The sequence below is a fragment of the Procambarus clarkii genome, chromosome 50, assembly GCF_040958095.1.
Source record: "Procambarus clarkii isolate CNS0578487 chromosome 50, FALCON_Pclarkii_2.0, whole genome shotgun sequence".
Taxonomy (NCBI): domain Eukaryota; kingdom Metazoa; phylum Arthropoda; class Malacostraca; order Decapoda; family Cambaridae; genus Procambarus; species Procambarus clarkii.
The window spans coordinates 24,412,889-24,430,588 of record NC_091199.1 but is presented as its reverse complement, the minus strand read 5'-3'; the positions used below and the strand labels follow the sequence as shown (position 1 = coordinate 24,430,588).

The 17,700-nt window shown below is 43.3% G+C and overlaps 1 protein-coding gene across 1 annotated transcript in view; it reads left to right on the top strand.

Moving 5' to 3' along the window:
- LOC123751868 (golgin subfamily A member 6-like protein 7) overlaps positions 1-17,245 on the top strand; it is a 107,381-nt gene extending 90,136 nt beyond the window's left edge. The window contains exon 3 of the mRNA XM_069303337.1: positions 16,098-17,245. Within this exon, the coding sequence (XP_069159438.1) occupies positions 16,098-17,236 (1,139 nt within the window). The 3' untranslated portion in view covers positions 17,237-17,245. The remainder of the gene's footprint in view (positions 1-16,097) is intronic.
- Positions 17,246-17,700: the final 455 nt, after the last annotated feature.

Sequence of the window (17,700 nt, the reverse complement as noted above, 5' to 3'; positions counted from 1 at the left end):
GAAAATAGATTTGATGAACGAAGGAGAGAGAGCTTTTTATGCACGAAGGTGTCTTAGAGAACAGCTTTGATGACTGAGCTTAACTTTTGATGTCTCTGAGAATAACTTTGATATCTTAGACTACAACTTTGATGAACAAAGATGTCTTAGAAAGCTACTCTGATGATGATTATCATCAGAGAAGGACTGAGTCATCATTAACTTTGATGACTGAGATTAACTTTGATGAATGAGATTAACTTCTGATGTCTTTGAGAATAGCTTTAATATCTTAGAGAATAACTTTGATGTCTTAGAATGTTTCTCTGATGAACGAAGGTGACTTAGAGAATAACTTGAGGACATGAGTAGAATTTTGACGTCTTTGAGAATAACTTTGAAGACATGAGTAGTATTTTTTACGTCTTTGAGTGCATTATAAATGTCTTTGATTTTTCTTTGATGTCTTTGAGTGCGTTATTGATGTCTTTGAGTGCGTTATTGATGTGTATGAGTGGGTTATTGATGTCCGTGAGTGTGTTCTTGATGTCTCGAAGAGTGTCTTTGATGTCTCGAAGAGTGTCTTTGATGTCTCGAAGAGTGTTTTTGACGGTTTTTCTTACTCCACGAAGTATAATGTTAGTTAAGAAAATATTGAACGAAGCTACACTTGTCTATTTTCAGTTGACTGACGAAAAATTTTAGTTAAAAAATGACAAGAAAAGATGATGATCGTGGCTATTTTCAGTTGATTAACGAATACCTTTAGTTTTAGTTTGAACATTTTGCAGAACATGTAAGAGAAGGGGATGAACTTGTGAAGAACATGCTAAGTGCATTATGAGAACATGACAAAGATTGTAGAAAACATGTAAGAGAGGTTAATGAACACAGTGAACATGTGGGGAATATGAACTTGCAGAGAACATGAAAACTTGACAAAGAACAGAGAATATGAAGAATGAACTTATAAACAATATGCTAAGAACATTATGAGAACATGTCAAAGAATATAGCGAACATGAGAGAAATTTGTAGACGTCATTATGAAAATATGATAAAGTTCACAGAAAAATTGAGAACCGGATGAAAATAAGGACTGTACATGTTGTGAACATTTTGCAGAACATGGAGAATATGACAAAGAACACCGAAACATGAAGTGAACGTGAATAATGAGTATACAATCTGTATTTCTTTCAATTCTGGAGAGGGAGGGAAGTTTGGGTGAAGTTGAGGAATGGGCGAGATGATGGGGGTGTAGGGAGTACTGGAGAGATGAAACGGGAGTAGGGGAGGTAAGGGAGGGGAAGATAAGGGGGGGGGGGGAAGGTAAGGGGTGTGGGGGAGATAAGGGCAAAAGGGAGTTGGGGAAGGTATGGGAGAGGGAAGGTAAGGGGCAGGGGAGGTAAGGGATGAGAAGGTAAATGGTTGGAAAAGGTAAGGTGTGATTTGACCTTGTAATTATTGCATAGCTGAGTAAACAAAGGGTATTGAAGGTATGGTGCGATCTGATCTTGCAATTTTTATTACCGTGTGAATATTAGCTTGTTAGTGATTATTTACATAGCTGAGTAAAAAAAGGATATTAAAGGACAGGATGTTTACTTTTGATAAAAGTGATAGACTGAAGAGCACCTTGATCTAAATTAACTTTGATGTACATTTAACTAAAGCGAAGGACAAGAGTTGGAGTTCGGTAATTTGCTTATGATTTATTTTAGAGGGGTCTGAAATGTAGTTGGGTTTTAAATGTCAGGGGATTTGGGCTGATAATAAAGAACTTGTACAAAAGAACTAAGAAAGGGGACGGAAGTTGGAGCTCGGTAAATGTTTGTATATATTTTACTATATCTGAAATACAGTGGTTTAAATTTCATTGAAATTGGTTTGTTACTAAAGAAGTTATACAAATAAACTAAGGTGGGGGACAGGAGCTGGAGCTTGGTAACTGTTTTGATTTATTGTACTACGTCTGAAATATGACGTAGACGCATTTCAGGGAAAATGATCTGGTATTGACAGAATTGTAACAGTTAAATAAGGCAGAGACAAGAGCTAGAGTTTGTTAAATTGCTTTCATCTGTTTTATTATGTCCGAAATAAAGCGATTTTTAAATTTCAGGGAAATTGATTGGGTATTAGTGAGGATACGTGAGGAGATTAAGGCGAGGACAGGAGCTAAAGTTCGGTAATTGCGTTGATCTATTTCACTATGTTTGAAATATGACTGTTTAAAACTGTGCTAAAATTGGGTTATTAGTAGCGAAACTCTACTTATAAATGCGGGATCTGATAAACTTTGGTCTCAAAGCGGTGTCTGTCACATTTTGGTCTTTAACTGGACTCTGATTTTTTTGAGCTAAAAGTGGATTCTGACTAATTTCGATCTTATACTAAACTCTGGCGATTTTTGGGCATAAACTGGACTCTGATTAATTTCGGTCTTCAACTGGACTATGATTAATTTCGGTCTTCAACTGGACTATGATTAATTTCAGTCTTTTACTGAACTTTGACAAAATTCGGTCTTTTACTGGACTCCAACGAATATCAGGCTCAAACTGAACTCAGACGAGTTTTGGTCTTTTATTGGAGCCTGTTAAATTTTGCTCTCAACGTGGACTCTATTAAATTTTGGGCTTAAACTGGTCTCTAACAATATTTTGGTCTAAAAATGGTCTCTGAAATTATTTCGTTTTTTAATGAGCTCTGTTATATTTCGGTCTTCAACTGGTCTCTCACTAATTTTTGGTCTTATAACTGGTCTATGATTAATTTCGATCTATACTGGACTCTGATGAAAATCAGTTTGAAATTCGTCTCTGTCAAATTCTGATCGATTTCGATCTTTAAATGGTCTCTGAATAATTTTCGATCTTTTTACAGGTGAAATAGCCATAAATGGGTATAAAAACTAAAACTTACTTTAAATCAAATTTAGATTTATTTGATTTTTTATTGAATTATTTGGTGTGACTGCGTTGGAATAGAGCTGTGTTCTTTACCATACCGTTCATTTCATAAGTATAAGTATAGATGCCACACCTGTGACAGGTAAAACTATGCTTTTCTTGAAAAACCAGCGCCATCTGTTGTATGTAAGAGCAACACACATACTATACAAAATATGTTATAATTCCATTTCAATGTTTTTGATTGCATTGATGAATTGAATTTTCATATATTTTGATTTATTTTCATTTTTATTTAATTATTTTCTGTGAATTGCATTGGAATTGAGCTGTATTATTTACCATAACATTCATTTCGTGAGTATAGTTTATTTTTTTATTTTTTCATATTTTCACTTAATTTTTAACTGTTTTTCTTATATTTCAGTGATGGGAACATCAGATCACTTGATGTTCCCAATTTTCTGATGGGAACATCAGATCATTTGGGAAGGCATCGGACCAGGGAGTGGAGAATGGTGGGGATGACGAGGGGGCAAGGGAGGGGGTAATGGTGGGGAAGGACGAGGGGACGGCGGAATTTGGGATGGTGGGGAACGAGAATATGGGGGAATAGAGAATGGGGGGGGAGGACAAAGGGACAGGGGTGTGAAGCATGGTGGGAAGGAAGAGGGGATGGTGGAGTGGGGAATGGTGGGGAAGACGAGGGGAGGTTATCTTGGTTATCTTGAGTTGATTTCGTGGCTTTAGTGTCCCCGCGGCCCGGTCCTCGACCAGGCCTTTACCCCGAGGAAGCAGCCCGTGACAACTGACTAACTCCCAGGTATCTATTTACTGCTGGGTAACAGGGACATGGGGTGAAAGAAACTCTGCCCAACGTTTCTCGCCGGCGCCCAGAATCGAACCTGGGACCACAAGATCATATGTCCAGCGTGCTGTCTGCTCGGCCGACTGGCTCCCAACTCCACCAGGACGGTGGAGTGGGGAATGGTTGGGAGGCCGAGGAGACGGCTGAAGGGGGAAATGGTGGGGAGGATTGGGGGAGAGGGAAGGTTGCTGTGGCTCAACAATGCACATGCATTGCTGAGCCACAGCAACGCGTGGCCGGGTACTGCTAGTCTATATAAATAAAAATGGAAATGTCCGTTTGTGCATAATCGCTAATCTCAGAAAGTTCCTCACCGATTGCTTTGAAAATTTCACACAATGTTTCATTGACATCTGCGCAGATTTTTATATACAGACCGTCACGTCTGTGACGGTAAAAAAAAAAAAGACATGATTTTTCTGAAAAACTGTGTTTTTCCATGTGTTTTTTATGTGAGGGAAGTCTTCAAAACCTCTTTATCGATTTCTTTGAAATTTTGACACAACGTTGCATTCGAATAGGCGCGTCCTTTTATATATCAACTATATACATGCCTCACCTGTGACAGAAAAAAACATATTTTTTTTTTAAAAACAGCGCCATCTGTTGGACGTAAGAGCAACATTTGCTGTAATCTCCGAAAGTTCTTCACCTATTGCTTTGAAATTTTGACACAGCGTTGCATTCGAATAGACACGTCTTTTTATATACCTACTATATAGATGCCACCTCTGTGACAGGTAAAAACATGCTTTTTTGAAAAACAGCGCCATCTGTTGCACATAATAGCAACATGCACGGAATACTAAATATGTCATGAATTCAGTTTCAATGTTTCCGATTGAATTGATCAATTTTATTTACATAGATCTCGATTTATTTTATTTGCTATTGAATTATTTTGTGTAACATTGTGTTGGAATTGAGCTGTGTTGTTTACCATACCGTTCATTTCTTAAGTAAAAATATAGATGCCACACCTGTGACAGGTAAAACTATGCTTTTCTTGAAAAACAACACCATCTGTTTCATGTATGAGCAACATACACATGCTATACTAAATATGTTACAGTTCCATTTCAATGTTTCTGATTGCATTTATAAATAGAATTTTCATATATTTTGATTTATTTTCATTTTGATTTAATTATTTTGTGTGAATTGCATTGGAATTGAGCTGTGTTGTTTACCATACCGTTCCTTTCGTGAATATAGTTTATTTTTTATTTGTTCATATTTTCATTTCATTTTTAACTGTTTTTCTTATATTTCAGTGATGCTCTCTTCCTCCTCACAAGATGCCTAACTCTCCCTAAGTTGACCTACTTCTGAGATGTTCTACATCCTACAGTAGCCCCTAAATTAATTATGTATTACACCCTACTGAGGTTCATACTGGTGAAAGTCCTGAACCTGTCCTGAACCTGACTGAACAGTCCTGAACCTTTCATGACTTTCCTGAACGGACTTTCCTGAACTCCTGACTTTCCTAATTGAAATGCAGTTGTTTAAACTACATTTGAAATGTAGTTTGCAAATGTAGTTTAAATGTAGTTTGTAGTCTGACTACAAAATGAAATGTGTAGAGTTTAAACCTGCCATTGGCAGGTTTAAACTCTGTTTAGTGTTTGCAAGTTATAATTGTGTGTGTGTAAACTAAAGTCTTTGAAAATGTAATAAGTTATTACGAAACGCGCTCACATGTCGCGTCAGACTAGAAATAAAAATGAATTTTGGAGAATTGATTTTTCAGTTACCATCAACAGTGAAAAAAAATATAAGAAACATTGAGAAAATTCGTGTTAGAATTATTAATCTTACTTTTTCGGTCATATTTAATAAAATATGTCTACAGAAAAGACTGCTACCAAAATATACTAATATATATATATATATATATATATATATATATATATATATATATATATATATATATATATATATATATATATATATATATATATATATATATATATATATATATTTATACACCTCTAGCTGGAAGAAGGGGGTTATCTTGAGATGATTTCGGGGCTTTAGTGTCCCCGCGGCCCGGTCCTCGACCAGGCCTCCACCCCCAGGAAGCAGCCCGTGACAGCTGACTAACTCCCAGGTACCTATTTACTGCTAGGTAACAGGGGCATTCAGGGTGAAAGAAACTTTGCCCATTTGTTTCTGCCTCGCGCGGCAATCGAACCCGCGCCACAGAATTACGAGTCCTGCGCGCTATCCACCAGGCTACGAGGCCCCATAGCCTCGGAGGAAACCATGCATAACGCATTAGAGGGAATGTTTAGATCCCCTCCAATACAGTTTCTGTGTGTTTTTCTCCTACCACCCCCTTCCTTTTATATTTTTTGTGCTTTATTATGTATTTGAAGGTTACAAGATATACATGGGTTGATACAAAAATAATAATACAAAAAGGTGCTTTAAGGTTATGAATCTCTTGAAAAACACGACAATGGGAAACATTGACTTTTTCTTCTCTGGTCTTATGTAGCGCTGATCAATTTGTCCCCCAATTCCTTCAGGAACTTCAATGCACATTTTCCCCACGAACCGAGAGTTTCCGAGCCGATCAGAACAAAGCTGTAACAGTGTGCCAAACCTCTGTATTTAATAATTTTCTGCGATTCCCTGAAAGAAGCAGAACCACTGCTTTCCCGTGTGCTGTAGTGGAGGTAGATACTGGCCAGTGTGGCAGCGCACGTGTAGTCCCACACCACTTGCTTACCATTCTTCTAAGGTAGCAAGGTGACCCTATCTGCGCACTTCTGAGGGTCGTTAGGTCTGGATAAGTGTGGGTCTCTTTGTGCCGGGCAGCGGGCTGTGGCGAGGCTCCTCTTGATGATGTCGTTAACTTCTTCATGTCTTGCAATTTTAACCTGTGATTTACGACATACCAGACCATGACGACCATATTGGTCAGCCATCGCAGTTCCGCAGATGCACCTATGTTCGGTGAGGATGGGGGCGGCAAGGCGAAGGGCAACTCCAATGTGGAGAGCGTCATGACTGAGGCGAGTTCTCAGGGCTGCATTGGGCACAGCAAATAAAAAATCCCCGGCGTGGGGTGCTGTTACCGATAGGAGGCGGGCTTTGTTTTCAGCATCAGCGTTGTCAGTCATTGCTGTGACAGTCTTTTCCATTATGGGGCTATCCCAGTGGGCCTGCTTGTGGTTTTTTGGGACTTGTGGTCGGGGTTGAGGGTGTGCAATGGTGTCCCATTGTCTGGCTGCTTCGATGAACGTTTGATCATGAGTTCCCGCTGTCTCTCTCATACACTCTGGTAGGATCTGCCCTACCAATTTGTTGGCTGCTGTACATGAGGATAAGAATGCTGGAAGTGCTACCTCAGTTGCCTTTCGTATGCCTTTCCCCCCAAATCTCACTGGGAGTGTTGCTTGGTCCCACTGACTGTCATCTAAATCTAGGTTGAGCGCCTTCCTGAATATTGACCTGAGGAACTCATTATATTGATTTAGAAGTGGGTTGCCAAAAGTGGGTGCACACCTTAAGAAGTATGTTAGCCTGGGCAAGGTAAGGCACTTTGTGAGAAGGTAGAGGGCATCGTGGGAGTCCAAGTCCCCTATTCTCTCTTCCATCCTCTTTAGGTCTCTAAACTTTTCGTCAAGGACTGCAGCAATGGCATTGTGGCCCAGAGGTGCTCCAAGTAGTGTGCTGTCGGAGGGTTTAACGACTGAGGCTTCTGGTAAAACTGATTTCACTGCTCTAATAATTACTTCACTGGATGCAATAATTTCGCACTTGGAGGGGGTTAAGAACGAGACCCATGGACTCCCCCCGTGTCTTCACCAGCTGCAGGTCTTCCAGCAGGGAATCTTGTGTGCCTGCCAGAGTGCCATCATCCAGGAACCAGATGTTGAGCTCACTGGACAGTATGGTTGTAATTTCTCGAACCGCTATGCAAAAGAGGAAGGGTGCAAGTGGGTCTCCCTGTTGAATTCCCTCTGCTGAGGTGACTTCATGTTTGCCAAACAGGAGGGTTGAGTTTTTGCTGTAGCCTGCTGACACAAACGGGAGAATGCTTGGGCAATGTTCCGTGACTACAGTGAGGATTGCTTCCCTTTTGACCGAGTTGAAAGTGTTTTTAAAATCTAATTTTACTACTGCCTGGTCTTCAGTAAGAGAGCTAATGTAGGCTCGTGCAGCATGAGCCGCTGCTTCACAGCCTTGGGGGGATCCAAACCCCAGCTGGTTGGGTTGCAGCATGGTGGCTGCTTCCATTCGGATACTTCTGACAGCAGCTGACAGTAATTCTGGGTATTAAATTCCAACACAAGACAGAACACGAAACAATGGGTATTGAAAGGGTATTAAATTCAAACACAAGACAGAACACGAAACAATGAGTATTGAATGGAAGTAATTGTAGAAAGCCTATTGGTGCATATTTCTTGATGCTTCTATATTGGAGCGGAGTCTTGAAGTGGGTAGAATATAGTTGTGCATTAATTGGCTGTTGATTGCTGGTGTTGACTTCTTGATGTGTAGTGCCTCGCAGACGTCAAGCCGCCTGCTATCGCTGTATCTATCGATGATTTCTGTGTTGTTTGCTAAGATTTCTCTGGTGATGGTTTGTTTGTGGGAAGAGATTATATGTTCCTTAATGGAGCCCTGTTGCTTATGCATCGTTAAACGCCTGGAAAGAGATGTTGTTGTCTTGCCTATACACTGAGTTCTTTGAGGCTTACAGTCCCCAAGTTGGCATTTGAAGGCATAGACGACATTGGTCTCTTTCAAAGCGTTCTGCTTTGTGTCTGGAGAGTTTCTCATGAGTAGGTTGGCAGTTTTCTTGGTTTTATAGTAAATCGTCAATTGTATCTTCTGATTTTTGTCTGTCGGGATAACGTTTCTATTAACAATATCTTTCAGGACCCTTTCCTCCGTTTTATGAGCTGCGGAAAAGAAGTTCCTGTAAAATAGTCTAATAGGGGGGTACAGGTGTTGTGTTAGTTATCTCTTCAGAGGTTGCATGGCGTTTCACCTTCCTTCTAGTATCAGGTTGATTCAAATAATCAAGCTTCATTCCCCTCCCGATAAGGCATACCTCTCACTCATAGAACTTTGGTACCCGAAGTAGCGAGCTCCAAGCCCTTGTTGGTGTCGACCTCATCACTTGGCGTGGCTCAGTCTCTAGTTGTCAAAACTATACCTTTTACCCCCTGTCTTACTGGGGATAATCGGCGTCATCACCTCCACACTCGCACGCATTTGATTCCTTCCCAATCTACTTTTTTCTAGGCTTTGTTTGGTTCTACTACTTGGACTAAGTATTTTGATCTTAGTCATGTTGACCCTACTCGTCCCGATGATTTATTTCTCCATTGGCACCTTGTTGATTCAGAGGATATTTTGGTCACCTTGAGCCCCACCGTACAGGTACCAATGCTCACCATAGCCCATGCTACTTGGAACTTTTTGTTTCAGGTAGCGAATCTTTAACAACAACAACAACAACAACAGGTACCAATGTTGTTGCTACCCCTTCTCAGGAAGCCGCTGCCCGCTTAGTTTCATTGTACTACATTGGGGAGACCCCTGTTCGTATTTCCAAAAAAAGCCTGGTTGAATGCCAGCATTAGCACAATTCTTCTGCACAATGTTCTGATTGGAGACAGGGAACTTAATGACTGCCACAAGGATATTAAGTATATCCTTGAGGTTCAAGGCCATTCTATCCTCCATGTGGATACCTTCACTCGACCCCCTCGTGATCGTCGTCATCAGCCTCTTCACATTGTGAAGGTCATGATTGATAGTAGGTTTCTTCCTCTTCAGTCATTCTTGCTGGTACCAGATGCTCCGTTCAGGAGTACATTCCCTCTCATCTCCTCTGCAGCAGATGCTGGAGATTTGGACAAGGTCCCTTCATGTGCACAAGTGAGGTCTCTCTCACCTCCTTGTGTGGAACCTTGGGTCATTTTAAGAACCTCATTCTGAGAAGGAGTGCCCTTCTTCCCAAACTCTGCATCAATTACGGTGATGCCCACCCTGCCTTCTCCTGCGCATGTGTACATTACAAATTTGAGGAAGCCATCCTCAGTTTGAAACATCGTGATCATTCGTCTTTTCCTGAGGCTAGGCGTCAGGTTCGCCGTCTTCCTTCTTTCTCTGGCATGTCTTATGCTCATGTGTTGTGTTCCCCTTCTTCTCGTCCGCTCCCTCTTTTTCAGTTTCGCAACTGTTTCGAGGCCTTGGTCCCAGACACCTTCACCACCACCTCGTTTGCTCCATCTGCTCCTTTACGTTCTGGACCACAGGCTCCTTCTCCTTGTTCTCCGCATGGTGTTTCTTTCCTTCGTTCCCGGTATTCCTTGTCTCCCGTGCCCTCTTTCACTTCTCGTTCCACTCCTTCTCAGCCCTCCCATCTGTCTTTTGGTCTTCCTCTCCGCCTGTCTGTTCAGGCCACTGTCCATCCTCCTCCCAGCGTTCGTCATGTTTCCCGTTCCCATTCTCCTTTTGCTGTTGAAATGTCGAGGCGGTCGCACAGTCGCCCAGTATATTGCTGATGGTATTCCTGTCTCTCTACGTAAGCTTGGAGACAGGCTTAAATAGAGACGTTACGCTTCTGTCTTAGATAACAGGCTTACATAAGCCTGGAGACAGGCTTATGTAAGTCTGTAATGTAAGACTAAAGCGTAAGCCTGGTTCCTCTCCTTCTTCCTCCCCGGCGGATCAGAAGACTTCGTTGAATTCTTCACCTTCCGATTCCGACACTATCCCTGCTTCAACTACCATTTCAGTAGCGGGGTCTCCTGTCCCTCCTATGGAGGTTTGCTTAGTCCTTGATTCCTCTCTTGGATGCTGCCCTTGAAATGGTGCCCTCACCTGTTTGTCCTTCCTGCCTTCGATTCCCTTGACCACCCCGCTCCGGAATCTGACCGAGAGTCAGAGTCTAGTCTGTCCTCCCACTCCCTTGTCTCAATTATCTTTGCTAGCTTCACCTCTGCACCGTCACCCTAATTTCACTGATCCTGATCACGTTCTTCTTCAGTCTACTGTGTTTTACTTTTCCTTTGCTTCTCCCTTGTTATCTCTGTTTCTTTTTTGTCTCTGTCTGTTATTCAATAGAATATTCGTCTTTTTTATGTCAACTTTCATGAACTCCAACTTCTGATGGTGCACTTTTCCCCGCTTAGTGTTTGTCCCCAGGAGCCAATACTTGGCACTCGTCTTGGTCGCTTCCGTGGTTATTCCTTATTCTCTTCCCCTCCAGCTCTTGCTGGGGCCCATGCCTCTACTGCTCTCTTGATCCGTCTTGATATTCCCTTCGACCCTCTACTTTTTCAGTAGCCCATTCAGTGTTCTGCTGCCCATGTCTTCGTGAGTATATGGTATACAGTCTGTTCCGTTTATCTCCCCCCGAATGTCCTACTTTCTCTTCCTGATCTTAAATACCTGTAGGACTCCTCACCAGAGCCTGTTCTCCTTTTGGGTGATATTTACGGTCGGCATACCCTCTGGGGTAATGTCCTGACAAACACCCACGGACGCCTTCTTGAACCTTTTGTCCTCTCTTCTTCTCTGCCTCTCCTGAATTCTGGTGAGCCCACTCATGTTGAGTCCTGCACTCGTACACTTTCATGTCTTAATCTTTCTCTCTGTTCGTCTTCTCTTTATTTGTACCTCACCAGGCGGGTTCTTGATGACCTACATAACAGTGACCATTTCCCCATCTTTGTCACCTCTTTTCGCCCCCTCCTCCTCTCTCCTTCCCTATGTGGCAGTTTCCCAGGGCTGACTGAAACCTCTTACCCTTGCATGATACTCTTTCCAACCTCTCTGATCTGCCTCACTCCCGCGTCCTCCTCCTCATGACACAGTTTTTGACGCTACCCTCTTCACTGTTCCTCATTCTACCTCCAGGGGCGCGTGGTAGTGCGTTCCCTGGTGGAATGCAGACTCTGTTCGAGCTGTCTGCTGTAAGCGTGCAGCCTGGAAGAAACACCATTGATTTATAATGCCAGTTTCTTTCGTTTGTATCGGAGGGCAAGTGCGGTTGACCGTAGGGCCATCCATAGGGCTAAATGTGAAGGTTGGAGATCTTTCGTTTGCACCATTACGTCTAACACTCCTCTGCCCCCTGATCTAGAAGAAAATCTACGAAATAAAAGATAAGTTTTTTCCGGATTGTTCGCCTGCCCATCACCTACCTCTATGGTTTTATTGTAGTGGATCCGGTGTCGGTTGCGACTGAACTGGGTATTCACTTTTCAACTGTTAGCTCCGGCTCTCATCTTCCTCCTTCTTTCCTTACTCGTAAACGCCTTCTTGAATCTTTCCCCTTAGATTTTTGCACTTCTCTTTGACTTCCCTATAACAATCCTTTCTCTCTCTCAGAACTCCAGTCTGCCCTGGCCCTCTGCAGTTCTATGACAGAGGGCTTGAATGATATTGAGATGCTTCGCTTTCTCCCTCTATGCACGTTTCAGTATTTGTTGAGTGTTTATAACCGTGTCTGGGAGTCGTCGTCAGTCCCTGAGGACTGGCTTGAGGCGATTGTTCTTCCTATTCGGAAAACTAGTTCTCTAGGGTCATTTCCTGAAGTATTCCGCCCCATTATGATGCTACATAGCCTTCCCGGCTTGGTGCCTTCTTTGATAATTACTTACTTCCGCTCCATTGCTCTCACGAGTTGCGTCTGCAAACTCTTTGAGCGTATGGTCAATGTCCGTCTGATGTGGTTCTTGGAACGGTATCACCTGTTCCCTTCTCAATTTGGCATTCACAAGTATCGCAGCAAGACTGATGTCCTCGTGAACTTCGAGGTTTACACTCGTACTGCCGTTGCTGCGAAGAGCTCCGTCGTTGCAATCCTTCTTTACCTGGAAAAGGCGTATGATAAGACCTGGCGATACCATATTCTGTTCCAACTCCGTTCTTTTGGCTTTCATGGTAATCTCTCTTTCTTCTTCCAGGGCTTCCTCTCTCGTCGTTCATTTCGAGTGCGGCTTGGTACCGCTCTCTCTGCTTCTTTTCGGCTATATGAAAGTGTGCTCCAAGGTAATGTTTTCAGCAATACTCTTTTCCTAGTTGCCCTCAATGGTCTTCTTTCCTCCCTTCGCTCTGACATTTTATCTGCTCTTTATGTTGAAGATTTTACCCTCTGCTGTCAAGGTGATGACTCCCCTTTCCTCCAATGGTGGCTTCAAATTACTACTGATGTCGTGTTGTCCTGGGCCACCAATGACGGCTTCAAGTTCACTCCGGCTAAGACTTGTGTTATGACCTTTACTCGGAAGTAGGTTGTCCTTCGACCTTCTCTGTCGTTTTGTGGTATTCATCTTTTGTATAAGGATTCTGCTAAACTTCTTGTTTTTATCTTTGACACGCGCTTCTCCTGGTCACCTTATATCTCCTGTATCCGAGTTGAATGCTCTAAGGCCCTAAACTTACTTAAAGTCTTGTCCTATACTTCCTGGGGAACTGATAGGTGCACACTCCTTTTTTACATTCCACTCTCATGCTGTCTAAACTCGATTATTGCTGTCTTGCTTATTCGTCTGCCTTTCCCTCCACCTTTCGTCGTCTTGATGCTCTTCACCATACTGGGCTCTGTCTTAGCTCTGGTGCCTTTCGTTCGACCCCTACCCAGAATCTGCATGTTGAGACCACCATCCTGTTTATTCAGGATCGCCGTGATCGCTACTGTCTTCGCTACTTTGCGTGTTCCCTACAACACCCTCAGTCTCGCTCATGTCGTACTTTGACCTTTGCTCTTTCTGGGGGCCCTGTTCCCTTTCACCCCCTTTCACTTTCTGTATGATTGTCTCGCTTGCAAAGTTTTCTCTCGGCTCGTGTTGCCAATGTTTCTCCTCGTGTCAATCCGTCCTTGCCCCCCTTGAAGGGTTCCCTCTTCCTAAGTTTTGTAAAATCTTGACCTGCATGACTAAGGCTTTTACTCATTCTATAGTTCTGAAACGCCTTTTCCTTGCTCACTTTTCTTCGCACTCCCCTCCATCTCCGTCTTCACAGATGTGTCCAAGTCTGCTGACGGTGTAGGCCACTCTTTTTGAGTTTCCTGGCTGCACCTATATATGACTGACTCCGGAGACTAGCATTGTCACGGCTGAACTTTGTGCAATTTTGTTTGTTCTTCGTCAACTTCTTTATCGTCGTAATTTTTCCTTGTTGCTGTAGTTGACTCTCGCAGTGCCCTCATGGCTCTGGATTCCTTTAATTCTGTCTATCCAGTGGTCGTCGAAATTCAATATTGGCTGTTTCTTATCTCCAGCAGATATAAAACAGTCGAGTTTTGCTGGGTTCCCAACCATATTGGTGTTTCCTTAAATGAGCGTGTGGATGCTGCCGTGGAGGAGGCGATGCACACTTGTCCCATTTCCCTCAAAGGTGTTCCTTATTTCGACTTCTAAACCTGTTATTCATTCCTCGATCCATGCCCGTTTGCAGGATCGCTGGTCTTCTGTTACGGGTAATAAGTTGCATGCTCTTAAAGGTAGTGTGTCTCCACAGCCTTCCTCCTTCCACTGTAACCGGCGGTGGGAATTGGCTCTGGCAAGGTTACATATTGGCCATACCCGTTTAACTCATGGGCATTTAATGGAGAGCTGCCCCACTCCTTATTGTCCAAATTGCATTGTCCCTCCTGCAGTAGTGCATATCTTTGTTGACTATCCTGACTTCCAGGTTGAGCATGCGTCTTGCTTCCCAACTGTCCCTCACGGACACCTGTCCCTCGATAGTATCCTTGCTGAATCGGATGCCTTTGATGTTGTTCGCCTTATGCGCTTTTGCTTTCGTATTGGCATCCTTAGGGATATTTACCGCCTTTAAAATATCCCACACTACTGACATAGTGTTACATAGCCTCCCCGGCTTGGTGCCGTCTTTTGATAATTACTTACTTACTTCTTTATGTGAACAAGCTTGAATGGTCCCCAAGAGTATATGCAACTGAACTTACTTGTATATATTTAGTTTCTATATATTTCATCAATAATATAAACGACTTTTATGGAACATTTAAGATTGCCACAAGGTCTCAATTTTTGTTTACCCAAAGTTGTGTAGTAAGTTGTGGCAACCAATTTACAACTCCACACAAAAATGTTTCGATTACCAAAAAACGGATCTTGCCACAGCTCTCAAAAACTTTCCAGGTACATTCTGGCAACATAAAATTGTTTCTTGGGTAGTGTATTTCAGGGTCTGGAGTGTATTGCAAGGCCTGGAGTGTACATCTTGTTCTGGAGAGTACTACAGGATCTGGAGTGTACTTCAGGTCTTTGAGTGTACTTCAGGTCTTTGAGTGTACTTCAGGGTCTTGAGTGTTTTTCCGGGTCTGGAGTGTTCTTCGAGGTCTTGAGTGCAATTCATGTTTTAGAGTGTACTTCAATGCCTAGAGTGGACCTCAGGTCCTGGAGGTACACACTAAATCCTAAGTTGTATTTTATGGTTTGAAATGTGCTTCAGGTTCTACAGTGTACTTCAGGGTCTAAAATGTAGTTTAAGGTCTGGAGTACAATTCAGATACTCTAATGTATTTCAGGGGTCTTGAGAGTAGTTTAAAGACAGTAGAATACTTTAGGTCCTGTAGTGTATTTCAGAGCGCGAAGTCTACTTCATGGTCTGGAGTGTACTTTAGAGGGGTGTGGACTTAACCTCAGGGTGTGAAATGTCCCTCGGGGCCTAGAATGTGCTTCAGGGATTGAAATTCACTCATGGGTCTGGAGTGTACTTCAGAGTGTGGAGTGTACTTTAAGGCCTGTAGTGTACATCAGGGTTTGCAGTGTACTTTAAGGTCTGGTGTGTACTTCAGGGTCTGAAGTATAATTCAGATCCTAGAGCGTATTCCAGGATCTAGAGTATACTTCTGTGCCTGGAGTGTACGCCAGGGTGTTTAGTGTACTTTAAGGCCTGGAGTGTACTTCAAGTCCTGGAGCATACTTCAGGGCCTGGAGCGTACTTCAAGTCCTGGAACATACTTCAGGTCTTGGAGCATACTTCAGGGCCTGGAGCATACTTCAGGGCCTGGAGCGTACTTCAAGTCCTGGAGCATACTTCAGGGCCTGGAGCATACTTCAGGGCCTGGAGCGTACTTCAAGTCCTGGAGCATACTTCAGGGCCTGGCGAGCACAGTTTGGCCAGGAGTGTGCTTCATGAAGAGGGTAACATGATAAAATGTTTCCATTTACATACAAGTGTTTAAGGAGTGGCTAGACATTCAGCGGTAAGACCAGAAGAAATTCACGGATGATGCTATTTCCTTCAAAATTAAAATTTTATATATACACCAATTATAATTTATATTTAGATAAAATATACCTTAATATTTGATGTGTTGGCAGGTGTGAAGGAGAGGGAGAACGCCACCCGCCGCCTCCTGGACACTCTGGACCAGCTGGAGTGTGTCAACAAGGCTCACCAAGCTGACAACCTCAAGCTGGAGGAGGAAAACACTCGCCCAAATACAACGATTCATTTGCACGAGGAGGATAACAGGAAGACTACGAACGAAGTGCGTCTTGCTCAGGAGGAGATTGTCTTATTAAAGTCCCAGATCCGTCAAGTGGAGGAGGACTCGAGGCTGGTCAAGGAGGAGATCTGTCAAGTGGAGGAGGACTCGAGGCTGGTCAAGGAGGACAACAGGATGGCTTGGAACGAGGTGCGTCTTGCTCAGGAGGAGATTGTCCTGTTAAAGTCCCAGATCCTTCAAGTGGAGGAAGACTCGAGGCTGGTCAAGGAGGAGATCCGTCAAATGGAGGAGGACTCGAGACTGGTCAAGGAGGATAACATGAAGATTAGGAACGAAGTGCGCTTTACGCAGGAGGAAAATATTCAATTACTGTCCCAGATTCGTCAGGTGGAGGAGGACTCGAGGCTGGTCAAGGAGGAGATCCGTCAAGCGGAGGAAGACTCGAGGCTGGTCGAAGAAGAAAACAGGAAGACTAAGAACGATGTTCGCTTATCAGAGGAGGCGAATCGTCGTGTAATGGCTGACATTCGTCAAATGGAGGAGGACTCGAGGCTGGTCAAGGAGGGCATCATGAAGACTAAGAACGAACTGCGTATTTCTCACTTGGAAAATATTCAATTAAAGTCTCAGATCCGACAAGTGGAGGAGGACTCGAGGCTGGTCAAGACGAGGAGCCGACAGCTGGAGCTTGCAGAGACTCAAGCCCAGGAGAGAGTCAAGACAGCGTTGACGAGGATCGCTGAGCTAGAACGAGAGACACAACAGCTGCAAGAGATGAATAATAACATAGGAGGAGAGAAAAGACTTGTTGAAGAGCAACTCTCCGTCAGTGAAGAAGAGGCCAGAAAGTTACGGGTAGGAAACACGGCTCTACAGAGTGATAAAAACAGACAGGCACAGCAACTCAGAAGTATTCAAGAGGAAAAGAATAAAATAACAGAAAAAAGTCGCTTGATGGAAGAGGAACACGAGAGGTGCAAGAGGAATGTCAGTGAGCTGTCCACAAGGTAATCTGTGCTACTTCACATCTGACCTTCTTTCTTTTGCCTTACTTCTGAGGGAGTAAGAGGGAGTGAGGAGTGTATGAATGTGTGCGGCCTCGTAGCCTGGTGGATAGCGCGCAGGACTCGTAATTCTGTGGCGCGGGTTCGATTCCCGCACGAAGCAGAAACAAATGGGCAAAGTTTCTTTCACACTGAATGCCCCTGTTACCTAGCAGTAAATAGGTACCTGGGAGTTAGTCAGCTGTCACGGGCTGCTTCCTGGGGGTGGAGGCCTGGTCTAGGACCGGGCCGCGGGGAACACTAAAAGCCCCGAAATCATCTCAAGATAACCTCAAGATGAATGTGTGCACCAATGCGTGTATGAATTTGTGAATAAATGTCTGTATGAAAGCCAGACCATGAGAGACTCACCGAATGATCCATTGCAAAATGAGAAATTGATAGAGACAGAGAGTGGTACAGTGACAAAGG